This window comes from Triticum urartu, chromosome 7A (genome assembly GCF_056163025.1).
Source record: "Triticum urartu cultivar PI428250 chromosome 7A, HENAU_Tu73, whole genome shotgun sequence".
NCBI classification, from domain to species: domain Eukaryota; kingdom Viridiplantae; phylum Streptophyta; class Magnoliopsida; order Poales; family Poaceae; genus Triticum; species Triticum urartu.
Window position 1 is genome coordinate 304,731,138 of NC_141879.1, and position 16,751 is coordinate 304,747,888.

The 16,751-nt window shown below is 48.5% G+C and overlaps 1 protein-coding gene, 1 long non-coding RNA gene and 1 pseudogene across 3 annotated transcripts; 2 read left to right on the forward strand and 1 right to left on the reverse strand.

Moving 5' to 3' along the window:
- Positions 1-5,901: 5,901 nt before the first annotated feature.
- Positions 5,902-7,840, forward strand: LOC147959392 (uncharacterized). Its single transcript, XM_087536139.1, has 2 exons — positions 5,902-6,701; positions 6,788-7,840. Exons 1-2 carry the CDS (start codon positions 6,231-6,233, stop codon positions 7,826-7,828), a joined length of 1,512 nt encoding a protein of 503 aa, XP_087392265.1. The 5' UTR covers positions 5,902-6,230; the 3' UTR covers positions 7,829-7,840.
- A 79-nt stretch (positions 7,841-7,919) lies between these two features.
- Positions 7,920-8,927, reverse strand: LOC147959393 (uncharacterized). The gene is made up of 2 exons (XR_015611285.1): positions 8,728-8,927; positions 7,920-8,591 (listed from the first exon to the last, which is right to left on the reverse strand). It is a non-coding gene; the product is annotated as an uncharacterized LOC147959393 (long non-coding RNA).
- A 5,264-nt stretch (positions 8,928-14,191) lies between these two features.
- LOC125522480 (mannose/glucose-specific lectin-like) lies at positions 14,192-15,910 on the forward strand (annotated as a pseudogene). Its single transcript, XR_015610690.1, has 4 exons — positions 14,192-14,529; positions 14,731-14,909; positions 15,028-15,225; positions 15,314-15,910. The product of XR_015610690.1 is annotated as a mannose/glucose-specific lectin-like (transcript).
- Positions 15,911-16,751: the final 841 nt, after the last annotated feature.

Genomic DNA, 16,751 nt, shown 5'->3' on the forward strand with positions numbered 1-16,751 from the left:
TCAAATAGGGGAAAGCCATATCGATGATACTACAAATTATCGCAATAATATGAATACGGGTTTGGTGGTGTTTCCTTCATCTTGATCTCCTTCCTTCATCTTGATCGATGATACTACAAATTATCCATTTCACAGTTGATTGAACACTAGAGCAACATCTTAGGTTTTGGTGGTGTTTCCTTCATCTTGATCTCCTTCCTAAGACCCTCGAGTTATTTTGCCTACGGGTATGCTTGTCAAGCTGGTGCATCCAATGTCGATTGAATACGGCAGTAGAAGCCTACCACAAAATGCTATAGCACAAGATGGATGATAGACTAGATAGAATAAATCCCAGACTTAAGACATCCAAAGAAGAAAGCTTCAAGAGCACACCATCTCGTGGGACTGGACATCTCTTATCAACGAGACATTGGGTTCATCAGCTTGCCGTCATAACCTGAAAATAACACCGCATGATTTTTGTATCCGAACGGGACAACGACCACAACCAAACCTAGAACAAAGACGTCAAACCTACGCTATACTATGGTGATTATTTGAGGCTTCTCCTACATGGCGATGCCGAAGAAGACATGGGAGGTAGCGGGCAGGCGTGGCCGTGTGGGTGTATGGCACTACAAGAACAAAAAAGCCATATACCTAATACACTCAGCTTGTGCAGATTTAAACTCAGTTTATGTATAAGCTGAGTAAAACTCCCGGCTTATAGGACATGGTTTATAGTAAACCGGCTTATACGGTATAAGCCGAGAGCCATGACAAAAAAACCTGCCAGGGCCGGTCCTGGGTTTTCGGGGGCCCGGGGCGAACCTAGAACCCGGGGCCCTTCATTAGTATAAACAACATAATAATAATCAATGTATGTACATATGATATGTCAACTGCATTCAAAAGCAATACTCATATCAAATTACCTATGCATATATCTTAGTAATTTCTTGTTATATTCCCCGCTGTATCATTATCAATCTGACCCGGTAATTTTAGTTGCAGGATGAATGCCTTTTACTAGGCGACATGAGGTGCCAAAATTTAAAGAAATAATTGGTAATTCGAAAACTAGCTGGAATCTACAAAAAATACTAAGTCAATTAATAAAATCTTACAAGTTATAATGTCAAACTCACAAACTAAAATTGCATGGAGCCAAATAATATGTCACTACTTAACAGCGTCCAATTAGTTGATGATCATCAATGTCCTGTTGCAATAATGAAGAAACAATCGTGATCTATAAACTAGAAATCGTTAAGGTTGCAGGATACCTTCTCTGCTGGATTCATGCTATGGCCGCGCCGGCAGCGGGAGACTGCCGACTGCCACTGGGCGTCCCTGTGGCCTCCTGGATGTTGTTCGCCTGGCCTGTTGATAGTGGCTGCATCGGCTGTAGGCGCTACGAGGCGCGAGGTGATGATGTCATGGGTAGGGTAAAGTCGATGCGGTTAGCCAAGGCGATGGCATCGCGAGGCAATCGAGGGATAAGGGAAAACAGAAGGCAATCACACTAATCACGCGAAAAGGCATCCACATGCCATCTATGAGCGTCATGCACGCATGATGAGGGTGGATTGCTGGAATCCCGGACGTTCAGCTATGGTAACCAGCTGTTATTTCGGCCTGGCCTAACACGGCAGCACACACAACATTTCATTTTCCCCCCTCTAAACGCAGGCTTATAATCACATAAGTGCACGTACTTGGGGGCCCCTCTGTTCCGGGGGCCCGGGGCGGCCGCCCCCCTGCCCCCCATCAGGGCCGGGCCTGAACCTGGCTTATGTATAAACGAGTGTTTCCATAAGGCTCTCGATTTAATAAAGTAACATGACGACAGCCGGGTGTTAAGGGCCATGTGCCACCGTCTGTATAAGCCGAGTGCTACCGTATGTTGCAGGGTTTATACATAAGCCGAGGGTGGCCGTGAGTTGCATAGTTTATACATAAGTGTTTGACACGAAAAATAATAACAAACAATGATGGTTATCGTGTTATTATCTTTCTACGCGCCAGAGGAAATAAATATGCGGGCGCGCCAGTGTATTAAATACACAAACAAAACATAGGGAAACTTGTACTTTATTAATCTCTCATCGGAGAAACAAATTACATGATCCCTTTACATAAGCACTCCATGGCCTGCTAGCACGACCGATATGGCTTGGGCGATTGTGAAGTTCTGGTTCACGGGGCCTCGGAAGGCTCCCGATTAATTACGTCCGCGAGTCGAAGTCGCGGACCACCTCCGATTAAGCTGCTACAATGGTCGTCGTCTTCAAGTCTTGTCTTCTCCAAGTGCTCGGCGTAGGCGATGGTGATGATGTTGTGGAATAGAGTGGTGGAGCGGTATGCCCGTCGCTCCGGAGGTGTTTGGCCATATCCCTTCGGCTTGTCGATGTCCGATGATGGAGATGTCTGGCCTCCTCAGCTCAGACAGATGGGCGGCCTTCGCCTCGTCGATGCCCGGCCTGGTGGTGTCCGCCTCGTCGGTGTCGAACCTGGTGGCTTGCCTTCGCCTCATCGGTGCCCGGCAAGATGTGGGTAACCTCATCGGAAGAAGACATGTCGGTTAAGTGGCTTCGCCTTGTCGGAGCTTGGACGATGTTGGGGAAGGGTGTTGATGTAGAAGTCGGAGTAGACTTGTGTGTCGCCACGTAGTGGCGTCACTTGAATATGACAACAATACGAGCTCGTCGATGTAGACCTAGGGGCGTCGCAGTTATGGGGACGACCTCCGCTCAATGCAGACGGTTGGTGTAGAAGAATGAGTACGTGCCGGTGCAGTCAGCGTCCTCGCCAGGCGATAGGTGGAAGAAGATGGTGACATCATATGGACGTTTGGTGGCGCCGATGTTGACGGCATCCTCGCCAGATGCAGAGATGATGGAGATTGCGAGGCCGTGTCGATGTAGTCGAATGGTGGCATGTCGGTGTAGTTGGCTTCTCCGTCGAGACCGATGATGATGTCGATGGCACTAGTGGTGGGGTTGATGAAGATGTGAAGACGGTGGGCAACTCCTCCTCCATCTACTTCGGTTGCACATGGGTGAACTCTGATTATCCGTCCATCTTGGTCGTGATTCCTATCGCCCGCTCACCTGGAGATGCACTGAAATGAGAGAGATAGAAAAGGATAAAGAGAAGATGATGCATGTAGGCATGCCATTAAAGTAGGTGGATGTCGTGATTTTAATCTTCCCTTGCTGAGATAGATGGTGGCGCAGCCTTGTACGCCGGCCCCCTCATTGCGGCGTGTGCACCACTGTACATGTTCGCCAAGTGGAAGTAGTCCGAGTGTCCGACTCGGGGTGTCATAGGGAGCCACCTTGGGATGCCTGTGTTGAGGTAGTACGTGGCAGCGTGTACGGACGAAGGCTCCGCCTGGCTCACCGGCGGACGTTCGTTGTTGTTGCGGTCTTCACAGGCGTGCCTCGTCGCTGCCATCTTGAGCTTTGTTGTGGCGCGTGCTACATCACCGCCGCGAGTGTCTCATCGACTCCATGGAGATGGCATTGAAGCGGAAGCGGATTTTTACTAACTCATTGCACGCGCAACGTATATCTGATCCACCCATCCATCCTAGACATTAAATCAACATGCAGCTGGTCCCATGCATGCATGTCAACATCAATAGGTCCTATACTAGAAATCTAACACAAGGTACACAAGGCATCGGTGGTGGGCTACTTCACCATATTTGCTAGCAAAGTTAATATATCACCATAACTTCTAAATAAACTATGCAAATTTAAATTCGTTTATGTATTTGAGTTTCTCATGGCTAGCTCTACGAAACAAGTCCAATATTGATATATTTCTAAAAAAGTTTCATAAACATTTCATCAAAGTTTAGACAACTTGTTCATAAAGTTCTTCGGTTCCAGATACATTTTCTAGAGAAGTTCTTTAATATTTCGAATAAAGTGCAGAAAACCTATTTATAAAGTTCCTCAGCTCCTGGTCCAGTTTATTTATCACTTTGCAAATGAAAATGAGAAGTTCTTCACTATGCCAAGCAAAGTTCCTCACTGAAAACACTGATAATCTTCTAAAAAAAATCATATTTCAATTCCAGTTAAAAAAATATGTTCAAAAATTGAAGAACTTGGTGTCAGGAGTTCAAATATATATAAAGTTTGAAAATTTTTTTTTGATTAAACTAATAAAAGACAACTAAAAGTAACAAAGTTTTTGAAGAGAGGAAAGACAACCTAGGCATGCAGGTGTACTATAGCCATGCATGTGTCAGTCTATAGGAAAGAAATGAAAGGCAGAGGGGCATGCCGCATGCACATGCAAAGGGCCCGGATCCATATGTTGGAGCAGCGGTTGTGATTGGCGTTGCGCGCACAACCAGTTAGGAAACGCCTTATTCGCATTGAAGCTGCTTCTTCATGTGTACATGAATACCATCTGCTCAGCTCTTGGGCTCCATGTGTCATTGAACTCAACTTTGGTGCAGGTTGATATTGGCAGGGTGGAGATGGCGCCGGGCTGTAAGCGGGCGGCTTCAATGTCGTGGTGGTGGTGTAGATGGTGCTGGGCTGCAGGTCTGCAGCTTCGACGTCGTTGTGGTGGTGTAGATGGATGAAGACGCCGGTCGAAGAAGACACCATGGGTGGCGCACGTGGACGCCTTGGGTGCCTTTGCACCAAAAGTGCTAGGGCCTGTGTGCGGGCTCCTCCGTATATCCCAGACGACCAGGGTGTGGGGGCTGGTCGGTGAGCATGCCTTCGCCATGGGCGCGTCTCGCGATCTCCTCTCCGCCGCCGCCGTGGGAGCATCTTCAACTGGGCATGTGTTGGCCTGTGTGAGGTCGCCGTGCTCGGCGTGCGTGCTGCCGCCGACGCGTCATCTCGTCCTCGACGCTGCCACCGCAGACCCGTCTCCTCTTGGCTCGGTTTCTCTCGGGTGCAATCTCCCGATGGCCTTGAGGTCTCCTCTCGCTGATTTCCTCCGTGTCACCTGAAGGATTAGGGATGGAGAGAACGAGATATATTTATATACAAATAAACCATGAATTAAGAATAAGAGCTCCGTGCATGCCCATGAGTATGCATGAGATGCGTCCGGATGATGATTCCCGTGGAGCTAGCTTGGACAAGTCTGCATGAAGCGGCCATGTGGCGGTGGCGCAACTTCCCGGCCTTGTAGACGCGGCCGGCGTTGTCTCGGGCCGCCGGCAAGCTTCCGCCGCCGTGAACCGCTCATCGCTGCCGCTGCTTCCTCTACATGGGCGCGTGTGTGAGGGCGCCGTCGGCCGCCACCAAGGGCGCACCCATCTCCCGGGTGCAGCTTCTGGTCTCTTGGCCGTCCCGGGCGCACACGCCGTGCGCGCTACTGTGGGCACGTACTTGCCTCTCTGGGGTCTCTGGTTTGTTGGCAACCTCCCTAGACGCGTGCTTCACCATCCGGTTGACGTGCTTTGCATCTCCAATCTGCATGGTGAAGAAGATAAAAGAAGGATAGGGAGTCATCAACGTGCATGGTTCCTATATTGTTTAGAGCATCTCCAACAGGCGCGCTAAACAGGCGCCGCACCGTAAAATCCCCTGTTTTAGCGCGCGCGCAACCCGGCGGATGGCTCCAGCGGGCGCGCAATAACCACGCGCGTGGTATAAGCAGTTGGGCGCGCGCTAGGAAGCGGTACCTCGCGCGGTGTATTTGCGGCGCCCGCTTCCGCACACGGCACACACGACGCTCGCGCTGTGCTCTTCTTCTCCCCCTCCAAAGCCCCGCGCGCGCCGGCGCCGGCGACCCGCACCCATGGACGCACGTGCCGGCACCCCACTCACCCCGTCCTATAGCCGCGACCCCCCCTCCGGCCTCCGCCACCACAAACCCTAGCCCGGGTGGCGTTGGCCTCGCCTCCGCCGGAGCTCCTCCGACGAGCGGCCTCGCGCGCGGCCTCTTCATGCCGCCACGGATGACCTCGGCGGCGGGTGGTGTCGCGACGGCGCCGGCCCAAGCCGCCGCCCCCTCCTCCTCAAAGCTCCCCAATGCGGCGCGGCCAAAGAAGGGCAAGACATCGGTGAAGAAAAACAAGGCGGCGGACGGCTCCGACACCTCCAAGGCGAAGAGGAAGAAGCTTGCGGGGCGTGCGACGGGCGCGGCGGCTGCCAAAGCGCCGGCAAGCTCACTCGTTGAGCCGGCGGCCGGCGCACACAACATGTTCGATGAAATGCCTCCAAGGTAAAAAAATTCTAACTTTTCATTTTTTTGTTATTTTTTGAATGCATTCGTCACATATAGATAGCTTATTTGCATTGTGCAAAAAAATTTGTAGTCTCAATGATGATGCATACATGTCAACGATGGGTGTTGGCTCCAACAATTTTCATTGGTCTCAAACCAATGACACGCATTTTGAAGACCATGAGTTCGAGGTGGACGAGGAGGGTGAGGGCATTATCGACGCACCGAAAGGAAGAGCGGGCAATTACACCAACGCCGATGACATCTTACTATGCAATACTTGGTTGAAAGTGTCGAGGGATCCATCCGTTGGAGGTTATCAAAGTAGAGATGCTTATTGGAAACGGATGAAGGAACACTTTGATGCTCGCAACGTGAGTGGAATTGACCGCTCCAACCAATCACTTAGGTCCCGATGGTCGACAATCAACTCGGATTGTCAAAGGTGGGCGGCCCGTCAAAAGGCGGTTGACAAGTTGAACCCAAGTGGCACAAATGAGGATGATAGAGTAAGTGCCATTTCATCTTACATGTTGGTGCTAAACTTGCTTTGTTTTGCTTGTTGTTGGTGCTAACTTGCTTTGTTTTCATGTAGTACAACATTGCGCAAAACTTGTTCAAAGAAGAGGAGAGGAAAACCAAGAAGGGGAAGATCAAGAAAGAAAGGGTATTTACTTTGCCTCATTGCTATGATGTGTTGAAGGATGATGAGAAATGGAAGAAGCGTGAAGATTTGGATGATTTGCATTTAAGCGATAAACGGAAGCGAACAATTAAGTTGGATGATGATGATGATGAGGATGATGCATCAAGTGATGACGGCAAGAGAAGCCCCACACCCAACTCGGTTTCATACTCGAAGCCAAAGCGGCCGGATGGGTGCAAGAAAGACAAAACCGAAAAGAAGAAGAGGAAAGGAGATGATGAGCTCAAAAATGCTATGGAAGCTATTGTGAAGGCAAGAAAAGAAGCCAACGAGGTGAGGAAAATGGCAAGGACCCAAGATGCCGCGGCCGAGGAGAGAAGGTTGGTGGCCGAGGAGAGGAGGGTGGCGGCCGAGGAGAGGAAGGTGGCTTTGGAGGAGAGGAAGGTGAGCAATGAGGAGCGAACTAGATTGTTGGAATGGGAGAAGCACTTGTTCTTCTTGGACACAACTAACCTCAATGCGGCGCAAAAGGAGTATGTCAATCTTGCCCAACAAGAAGTCTTGATCCAAAAAAGAGCCATGGTTTGTGCAATGGGTGGCGGTGGCATCGGCGCCATGGGTGGCGGTGGCCTCGGCGCCATGGGTGCCATGGGTGGTTTTGGAGGTATCGTGGGCGGTTTAGGTGCAATGGGAGGCATGGCTGGCTTTGGAGCACCCCCCGACGCTATGGCCACGATGGGAGGCATGAGTTTTGCTTCTCTCATGGGAGGCATGGGTGCACCTCCGGCCGCCATGGGCGAAATGTCTTTTGATGAGCCTCCTCGCACACATTCCCATGAAGATGCCGTTGAAGATCTTGCCAACACCGTCGGAGCTTCACGTGATGCGGTGCGCGATGAGGAGAGGGATGAAGATTCATCTTCGAAGGCGGAAGAATCGTCTTCCGAAGATGAGGACGAGGACGAAGACGAGGACGAGGACGAGGAATGATGTGTCTTTCCTTTGTGTATTGAACTTGATTTGCATTTTGAACTTGGTTGGATGAACTTATGGGCATGATTTTAAACTTGTGGGCATGAACTTCATCAACTTGTTTGTGTGAAATTTTTATTGTGTTGAAAATGTTCATCATTTTGTGTTAAAAAATGCCATATGCAATGCACCTGCGAGTCGCTCGCGCTGCATTTTGACGCGCTGCTGGAGCGACGCGCGCGCTGCATTTTAGCACGGCCGCTTGAGCCAGCGCTGCGCGCCGCGCCAAACCAGCCGATGCGCGCGCGGCATATTTGTATTTTGCGCGCGGCACGACCGGCGCCTGTTGGAGATGCTTTTAGGGCTTGTTGGTACGAGTCTCGACGTCGTTGCCACCAAGCATCTCATCGACGCCATGGAAATGGCATGAGGTTTTTGCTGGACGTTTGTGCGTCGGCGCGTGTAGGCCGCAGCCTCCTCCTTGTGTTGTCCTAGTGTGCCATACGACTACCGGTTGCTTCTGGTCCATGCGCTGGTGCAACCGAAGTCGGCGCGTCATCCACCACCGTCGCCGCCGCTTTCCTTCTCTCATCGCAAGGGCGCAGCGGGGCCTCCTCTGTAGGCTCCTCCGTCCATCTGCTGGCCGCCGCCACCGTGGGCGCGTCTCTCCTGCGTGTCTCTGCTGGGCGCCTCCTCGTCGATGCTGCCACCGTGGGCGCGTCTCCTCGCCCTCCTGGATGTGATCTCGCGATGGCCTTCATATCTCCATCTTTGACATTTGCTAATTGAGAATAAAAGAAGAATCATTAAAAAAGGAATTGTACGTGTGCCCTTATGTGCATGTGCCATGCAACGCAAGATGTCTTCGATCAAACGCTCATGTGAAGAGCTAGCTTGACTTGACGCAGCGGTCTTACCGTCGCATCTTGGAGCTTGGACGGGTGTCGCTGCTGCCGCCGCCGCCACCGCGGCATCCTCTCGCCGGTCTGGTGCACGTGCACCGCCGAACAAGGCCGCCGTACTCGCCGCCACCGTGGGCACGTGGCTCTTTTCCTTCTCTTTATGGTTTTTCTTGTGTATGTGTTTTCCCGGGGCGTATTCTCTGGTACGGCTCCCCCCTCCCCTCTTCGTGGCTGCTGCCTCAGCCTTTATATAGGCCAGCGTCATGGCAATGGATAGCTATGAGATGCGCGGACGCTGCGGAGGACTTGTTCGGCAGGTGCTATTCTCATGGAGATGATAAGAACGTTATCTCTTTGAGACTTATCCTTTGTGCGTGCGGTGCAGCAGCTAGATCTGCGCATGGTCACGGCTGGCACGTTCGGCCTGGCCTGATGGGCCTGCACCGGTAATCTAAGCCAACTAGCCCCTCTACTTACTTAGCTAGCTAGTAGCCGCATGCACGCATGGGATTTTCATCATATCATGTACGTGTGTATGCAGAGAACTATGAATAACCTCCCTCAATGCTTCCTGTTGCTTGTTCCATCATCAAGGCGGAGGACCATGAGGCGTGCATGAGCAGGTATATGTATCTCTTCATCAGGGCAACGAAGGTAAAATACTGATGTTGCACAGCGCCGCGCCAGCGAGTGTGCTTGGCTGGCGGCGGCCGCAACAACCACTGTGCCCGAGTAGATCAGCAGCCCTGGTGGCGAGATAGCATCGAAGTTAGTCGTAGAATTCCCACCACATGTGCTTGTACTAGTTACCACGAGAGCAGCTGGATTATCTTGAGATTGCTATCATGATTAATGAAGTTAGAACTTGCTTGTGCGCACGAGGTACGTGCATGTCCCAACTTCTCTTCAACTCATACAAGAAGGAAATGTCTGCATACAATGAGGCCATGTACACATGTATCCTGAGGTCCTTCTCTTGACAGCCCTGTGGCGTCCGAAGGTATCAGTGGCAAGGGCGCGTCTTAGCGGCCACATTGGCGATGGACGCGTGTATTGGTGCGGTGCACCCATCACTCAGCATTAATTAGAACACCTAGGAGGCACTCCAAATTATGGCCGAGGAAGTGGATCTTCGGACATAAAGATGAGACTGTGTCGCAGTCATGCATTAAGAATAGTGCAAGCAAATTCACTTACATGACGAGGAAACTTGTTGTGACCATGTAGCAGCTATGGTGCCAGCCAACAATACAACATCTTTTTTTTCATTTGACAGCAAAATACCATGCCGTGCCCTGAAGTAAATTTATCAATCTAGCCGCGACCGCAGCTGTCGCGGTGCCAGCCGGCTAAATTGAAGGGTTTCACAGATTCACGCTGGCCGCACTGGCGCGTTGCACTGCTCCCGTGAAGTTGACACGTTGATGTAGATGAGATACTAGAAAGCCATTGGTGGGTCACCTCGTAATCATCGAGGTAACACCAAGACGTTGTGGCCGAGGTAGAAAAAAATTCTACACCGGAATCCCATCGGCGTGATCATAACAGAGAGTGCCGGAATAGACTTCAACTCGCTTCGTTGTTGTTGAAGATAAGGGTTCTGGAGTGCCGCGGCGGTGTTGTAGGTGCATGGTGTTGCTGCTACCAGTGCTAACAACATATGTTGATGTAGACCAATAGTGTGCCGGAATATCATCAGCGATGTAATAGACGCACTGGTGTTGCGCCCCTAGTGTTGATGAAGTTTGTTGGTGTAGATTATTCGATGCCGAGATGTCGTCGGCGATGTCACGGACACATGGGTTCGCTGCCCCCAGTGTCGATGGCATGTGTTGGTGTAGAAAGCTCTATGTGGGGATGTCATCGACGACCCTGTGAACACATGAGTGTTAACCCCCAATGTCGATGGAGTAGGTTGGTGAAGCCAAGACGCCGTCGGCGACGTCATGGATGAACTGATGCAATTTCCCCAATGTTGATGGAGTATGTTGTCGACGACATTGTGGACACACGGGTTCGCTGCCCCAGTGTCTGCCGTATATTGGGGTAGACAATCAAATGTCGGGATGTCATCGACATTATCATGACGCAGTTTTGTTGCTGTCCAAGTAGCCATCCTGTCGGTGCAGGCTCAACGTGTGCGCCATTAACTAGTGATGGCTGCACTGATGATGAACAAAATAGTGCATGCAAGCATATTTATGGAATGTAATGTCATAAAAAATGAAGTATTTCTTAGATTGGATGAAGATGTTGGCCCTCCTGACAATCACTAACTATAATGTGTCATCAATAAAGGCTACCAAAGGGCTTATCATTGGGGACTGTCGAAACGACCATGACGGTTGCAAGTTAAGAACTGAATAAGCTTTAGCTTATGTGTATGGGACACCGTGCTTCAGAGATGCCTCTGACAGGCAGTAGAAAAGCATACCCTAGCCCATCATGGTATCGAGAAACCCCACAGCTCGATCATGCCCCCCGCGCAATGCCTCAAGAACCCAGAGACTTAGGTGAGGTTGATAAGGGTGATGGTTTTGGGATAACAGCTTGCCTATTTTTTTCTTCATGCATTAATGAGGGGTGGTGAATGGCTATCTTCCGCCTTCTTTTCAGTGGTTCCCCTACCGCTCAAGATTGCCGGATTTGCTTCTTGGCACTTTTGGAACTTTTTGATTGCTTCTTGGAATTTGAGGTTTCCTCTATTGTGAGGATTGCTTGCATGGGCTGGCTGCATTACCTTGGACTTCATAGTATTTTTTTCACTTTGGAGATTTGCTTGCACTTCTTCGGGGATCACTTTCCACACTTGCTCGGGGGCCCACCTTCAGAACTTGGAAGACAACCATTCACCTATGTGTACTAAAAAACCCTCTGGTACTTTATTTGGGGCTTTTGGTGGCACGACCCAGGGTTGTCATGTGGCTACACACCGAACCCAACTTGTGTTGGGTCAGGTAGCCCTTTCATGATCTTTTCCTATAGTCTTCCCTCGGACGTGAGCTTCTGTGAACCTGAGACATGCCGGGAAACATGATGGGCGCGGGGTCTGATAACAGAAGTGCCCAAGTAGTCTTAATTTCTACCATATACTTGTTTGTACACACATATTAACGCTATATTTTTATAATTGATAAGCACAAAATTACGACAAAATCTCGTCGAACAATAAGCCAAGTGCCTCGTCTGCCACATGGTTTATACATAAGCCGGGTGCCACCGTGGGGCGCACAATTACTATATTTTCGAACGGAGGGAGTATGAATTTACACTATTCTCTTGCATATATTTTGTACTTACATGAAAAAAGAAAATAATTTAATTTAAAATATTTAGAACATAGTTTTTTTCTATTTTTTACATGAATTTGATGGGAAAAATATGTATGCGCAGTTTGGGCAAAATGTTAAATGAATACCTCTCGATATAAGAGCCGAGCTGGATTCTCGGTAAGCTGAGTGCAAATGCTTTCTCATATATTGCAAATAATTATATTTGTTAATTGAAATTTTCGTAAATGTAGTTAAACTCATAAGAGGGCTATTATTTTGCTAAACCAAATACTCTCATGAGCAGTATCTTACATAGGATGCCACATACACATATCGATAATTATCAGAATACATTTTTGTTTTGTTGTTTTCTCACATAGGCACACCATATATACTTCACACTTTACGATTAGAATGTTCTTATATTTCTTTATGGAGGGAGTACTAGGAAAAAAAGGGAAGGCGTGATGCACGACCCAATCTCTCTTGAACCTGTAATAGTAATCATCTTCAGCCCTTCATTTCATGGTCATCCCATCGGATTTCCACAACTTACAAAAGTAGGACAAGCCTAACAACATGTTTTCCTTATTAGCGGCAACAACATTTGTACAGTGATGATTCCCTCCCTGAAAAGAATCTTGTACTGACTGTGAGCACTGAGTGGAGAGGGCTCGTGATGCACATGGTGCACGTCCTCAGTCAACACCGCTTGCAGCGTTACCCGTACGTGCCTTTATTTCTTACTGCCACCAGATCTTTTTTTTCGCGAATACGCAAAGCTTGCGTATCTTTCATTGATAGGGAGAAGAGTTTACAGTACAAGAGCAGGTAAGGACGGAAAAACTAGGCCTGGGCGTACGCGGGGAACGGCGTCTGGACCTAGCCAGAGCATGGAGAGACTAGGGGATGCTCAGCCCCAAGGAAAATTGGCCTTGCCTATGGTATGATGAGTGCTAAACCCTTGGCTCCAGCCCTGGCCCATGAGCGAGCCTCGTCCTGGATGTCATGTAGCAGCTTGGATGTAGATGGCGCGGCGCCGTCGAAGACGCAAGAGTTGCGATGTTTTCAGATGGACCAGGCGACCAGCAGGATAAGCAAAGAGAGTCCTTTCCGGTGCGCCAGCGGTGTGGCCAGAGTCGTAGAGTGCCACCACTCGAGGAAGAGGTTGGAGGGCGCGGGCGCGAGAGCTGATGGATAGCACCAGCTAAAGCAGTCGTGCCACACCTGTCGCGAGAATGCGCATCCCACAAGCAAATGCTCCATGGACTCGCCGGCCTACTGCCACCAGATCTGAGATGCAGTGATTCTCTTGTCGGTTAGACAGGTTCTCGTGATGCACGAGTCTCGAATAGCAAACGTTGTTCTAATTATGCCATGTTAAAACGCGCAAACGGGCTGAATTATGAATATAAAATTTATCAAGGGATAGTGAGTTTTACAGTTATTAAGGTTATTATTGAGAAACAGTACTCAATGATCATCTGAATTTTTTTCAAAAATAATTTGTCAGAATCAAAAATTTATAAGACACCTGGGCTCTGAAGTTTCAAAATAGGCGCGATGTACGACCCTATCTCTCTTGAACATGTAGTAATCAACTTCAACCCTTCATTTCATGGTCCATCCTATAGGATTCCACAAGTTCCCATTCAGAGGGAAATCTCATTTTAAAACTGAATCATATATACTCCCTCCGTCCGGGATCCATTTCTCTGACAAGTATTTCCGGATCCATTTCTTCGACAAGTATTTTCGGACGGAGGTAGTACCAAATTACTAACAAGGTGCACCTAAGGATCGTTGTATTCTAATGATGGCCTTGGAGGAAAAATCTTATCCTGATTGTGAGCACGGATCACATGAGCTCGTGATGCACGAGGTGCACATCCTTAGTCAAGAAAGCATGCAGCGTTACCCGTACGTGCCTTTATTCCTTACTGCCACCAAAGCTGAGATCGAGTGATTCTGTTGCCGGTGAGAAAGGTGCTTGTGATGCACAAGGCTGAGTCAGCACCACCAGTTCTGTACTCGTATGCATCCTAGCGTCTTCGTGGTGCACATGGCTGATCCTCACATGCACAAAACATCATGGGATGTCTCGCTCCATCTAATCCTAGACATGCTCCTATTGGCATTGGCCCTAGCTAGCGATCTATAAATACGACTCCCAGCCTTCTAGTTCTCACACACAACAATCTACTAGCATCTCATAAGCCTACAACATCCCTTGAACCAGAGCCCCACCCAACTCACTAGTCACCATGGCCAATTTCCAGATAACTCCCCGCGCCGCGTTCGTGGAGAGCAATGAGCTCAACTTCCGCAGCCTGTACCTTTTCCACACTCCCCTTGGTTCAAACCAGAACCAGTCAGGCATAATAGACTCGAATGTTACTACCGGTTTGGGTGCGACCGTCGTTAACAACTGGCCGATATGTGATGGCCCTAGCCCCGGCGCCACCGTTGTTGCACGTGCACAAGGCCTGCATATCTATGCCGGTAACTGGCAGAATACTTTCAGCATAACATTCGAGGTTGAAAGGTACGTACACAGATGCATTCATACATGGTTATATATATCTTTGTGAAGCAATATATCTTCATGTTGGTTAGTTAAACTACAGATGATTATATCATTAGGTAATACAGTATATTGCAGTGCATGATACAGTTAACAACCACATCTTTTTTTGAATTTTATTTTTTTTGAATTTTTTAACAACCACATCTGAACGTGATATAGGTTTAAGGGATCAACGCTTCAAGTCATGGGGATATCCATTGAAGAAGGTGAGTGGGCTATTGTTGGTGGGACAGGACAGTTCGCTATGGCGACCGGTGTCATCTACAAAAAGTTCCATGAGCAAAGGAGCGACGGTAATCACTGTCCATGGATTTTGTCCCATGCTTAAAGGTTCACAGGTGAGATGAATAACCAACATATACAACTACTTTTTGTCTTCACCTAAATCTTCATTAGTTTGTGTCCGCGTCCCTTTTATTCAAGAAAATATCACATAATTGTCTTATCATATTGTAGATTCTTCCCACAAAGGTTGGACCATGGGGTGGAAATGGAGGCTCAGATAAAGACATCGTCGAGGCACCAAGACGTATAGAGAGCATCACAGTTAGCAGCGGCACCATCATTGATTCAATCAAATTTTCTTATGTAGACCAAGCTGGTCAGAAGCGCACTGTTGGACCCTGGGGAGGTTCTGGAGGAAAACAAAATACGGTCAGTGGACTCTTTTAATGAAATTTTATGTGATTTTCTCAGTTTCATATGTAAGCAACAAACACTTATTTATTCTTGCGCAATGCAGTTCGTACTCGGCACTTCTGAGTTTGTGAAGGAAGTTTCCGGAACATTCAGCCTTTATGGCAGAGACAACCACAACATAATAACATCACTGAAATTTGTCACCAACATGAAGACATACGGGCCTTTCGGACAAGCGAAGGGAACCACTTTCACCATACCCGTGCAAAAGAATAGCAACATCGTGGGCTTCTTCGGACGCAGTGGGATATATCTCGACGCGCTTGGTGTCTACATGCACCCTCTCTAAGCTACTAGCTAGCGGCTAATGCTCTTATTTCCGGTGTGTATTTCTCAATCAATTTGAATAAGCGGAAGGGATCTAGTAGACTTTTCTCTTGTCTAGAAGATCCTATCAAGCCACCCAACTGCCTTTTTTAATTAGCTTTGTTGTGATGAATAAAAGTCTCGGTTTTATATGTGGGATGTGATTTTCTTATATATGCGTCTTGCTTGGGATGCATGTAAAGTGATGACACCTATGAGAGTTGAGTCGAATCATATCTTCTCTGCATAATTTTGTATACAACCATCTAATAATTAACCTGATAGGAAATCTCAAGGAGGTTGTTTCGTCATCCGTGCTCCTGCCCCTCATCCTCCTCCCACTTTGCATGCAGGTTCGGAAAATGGAACAAGAGGGAGGGCCCAAGGTCTTCAGTAAGCTTATTGTGTGCTCACCATTTCTCACTAGAGATTGTGGTAAATAAAAGGACACGCATAAGGTTGTAGTGGTAACAGAGACATCCTTCATCATAGAACTGCTTACAAGAACGGGCGAATCATACAAGCACCTCTTCCCATTGCAAGATAAATAGATCAAGTTGGCCAGACAAAACCCAAATACCGGAGAAGAAATACGAGCCTATATGCAATCATGCATATAAGGGATCAAAGAAACTCAAATAACTTTTATGGATATAAAAAGATAGATCTGATCATAAACTCAAAGTTCATCCGATCCCAACAAACACACCGTAAAAAGAGTTACATCATATGGATCTCCAAGAGACCATTGTATTGAGAATCAGACGAGAGAGAGGAAGCCATCTAGCTACTAACTACGGAACTGAAGGTCTAAAAAGAACTACTCACACATCATCGGAGAGGCACCAATGGAAGTGGTGAACCCCTCCATGATGGTGTCTAGATTGGATTTGGTGGTTCTGGACTCTGCGGCGGCTGGAATTGATTTTCGTCGACTCCCCTAGGGTTTCTGGAATATTGGGGCATTTCTAGAGCAAAGAGGCGGTCCGGAGGGCACCCGAGGTGGGCACAACCCACCAGGGCGCGCCTGGACCTCTTGGCGTGCCCTGGTTGGTTGTGCTCTCCTCGGAGCACCCCTTGGGCACAACCTTGGCCCATTAGGTGTCTTCTGGTCCATAAAAAATCTCCGTAAAGTTTTGTTGCATTTGGACTCCGTTTGGTATTGATTTTCTGTG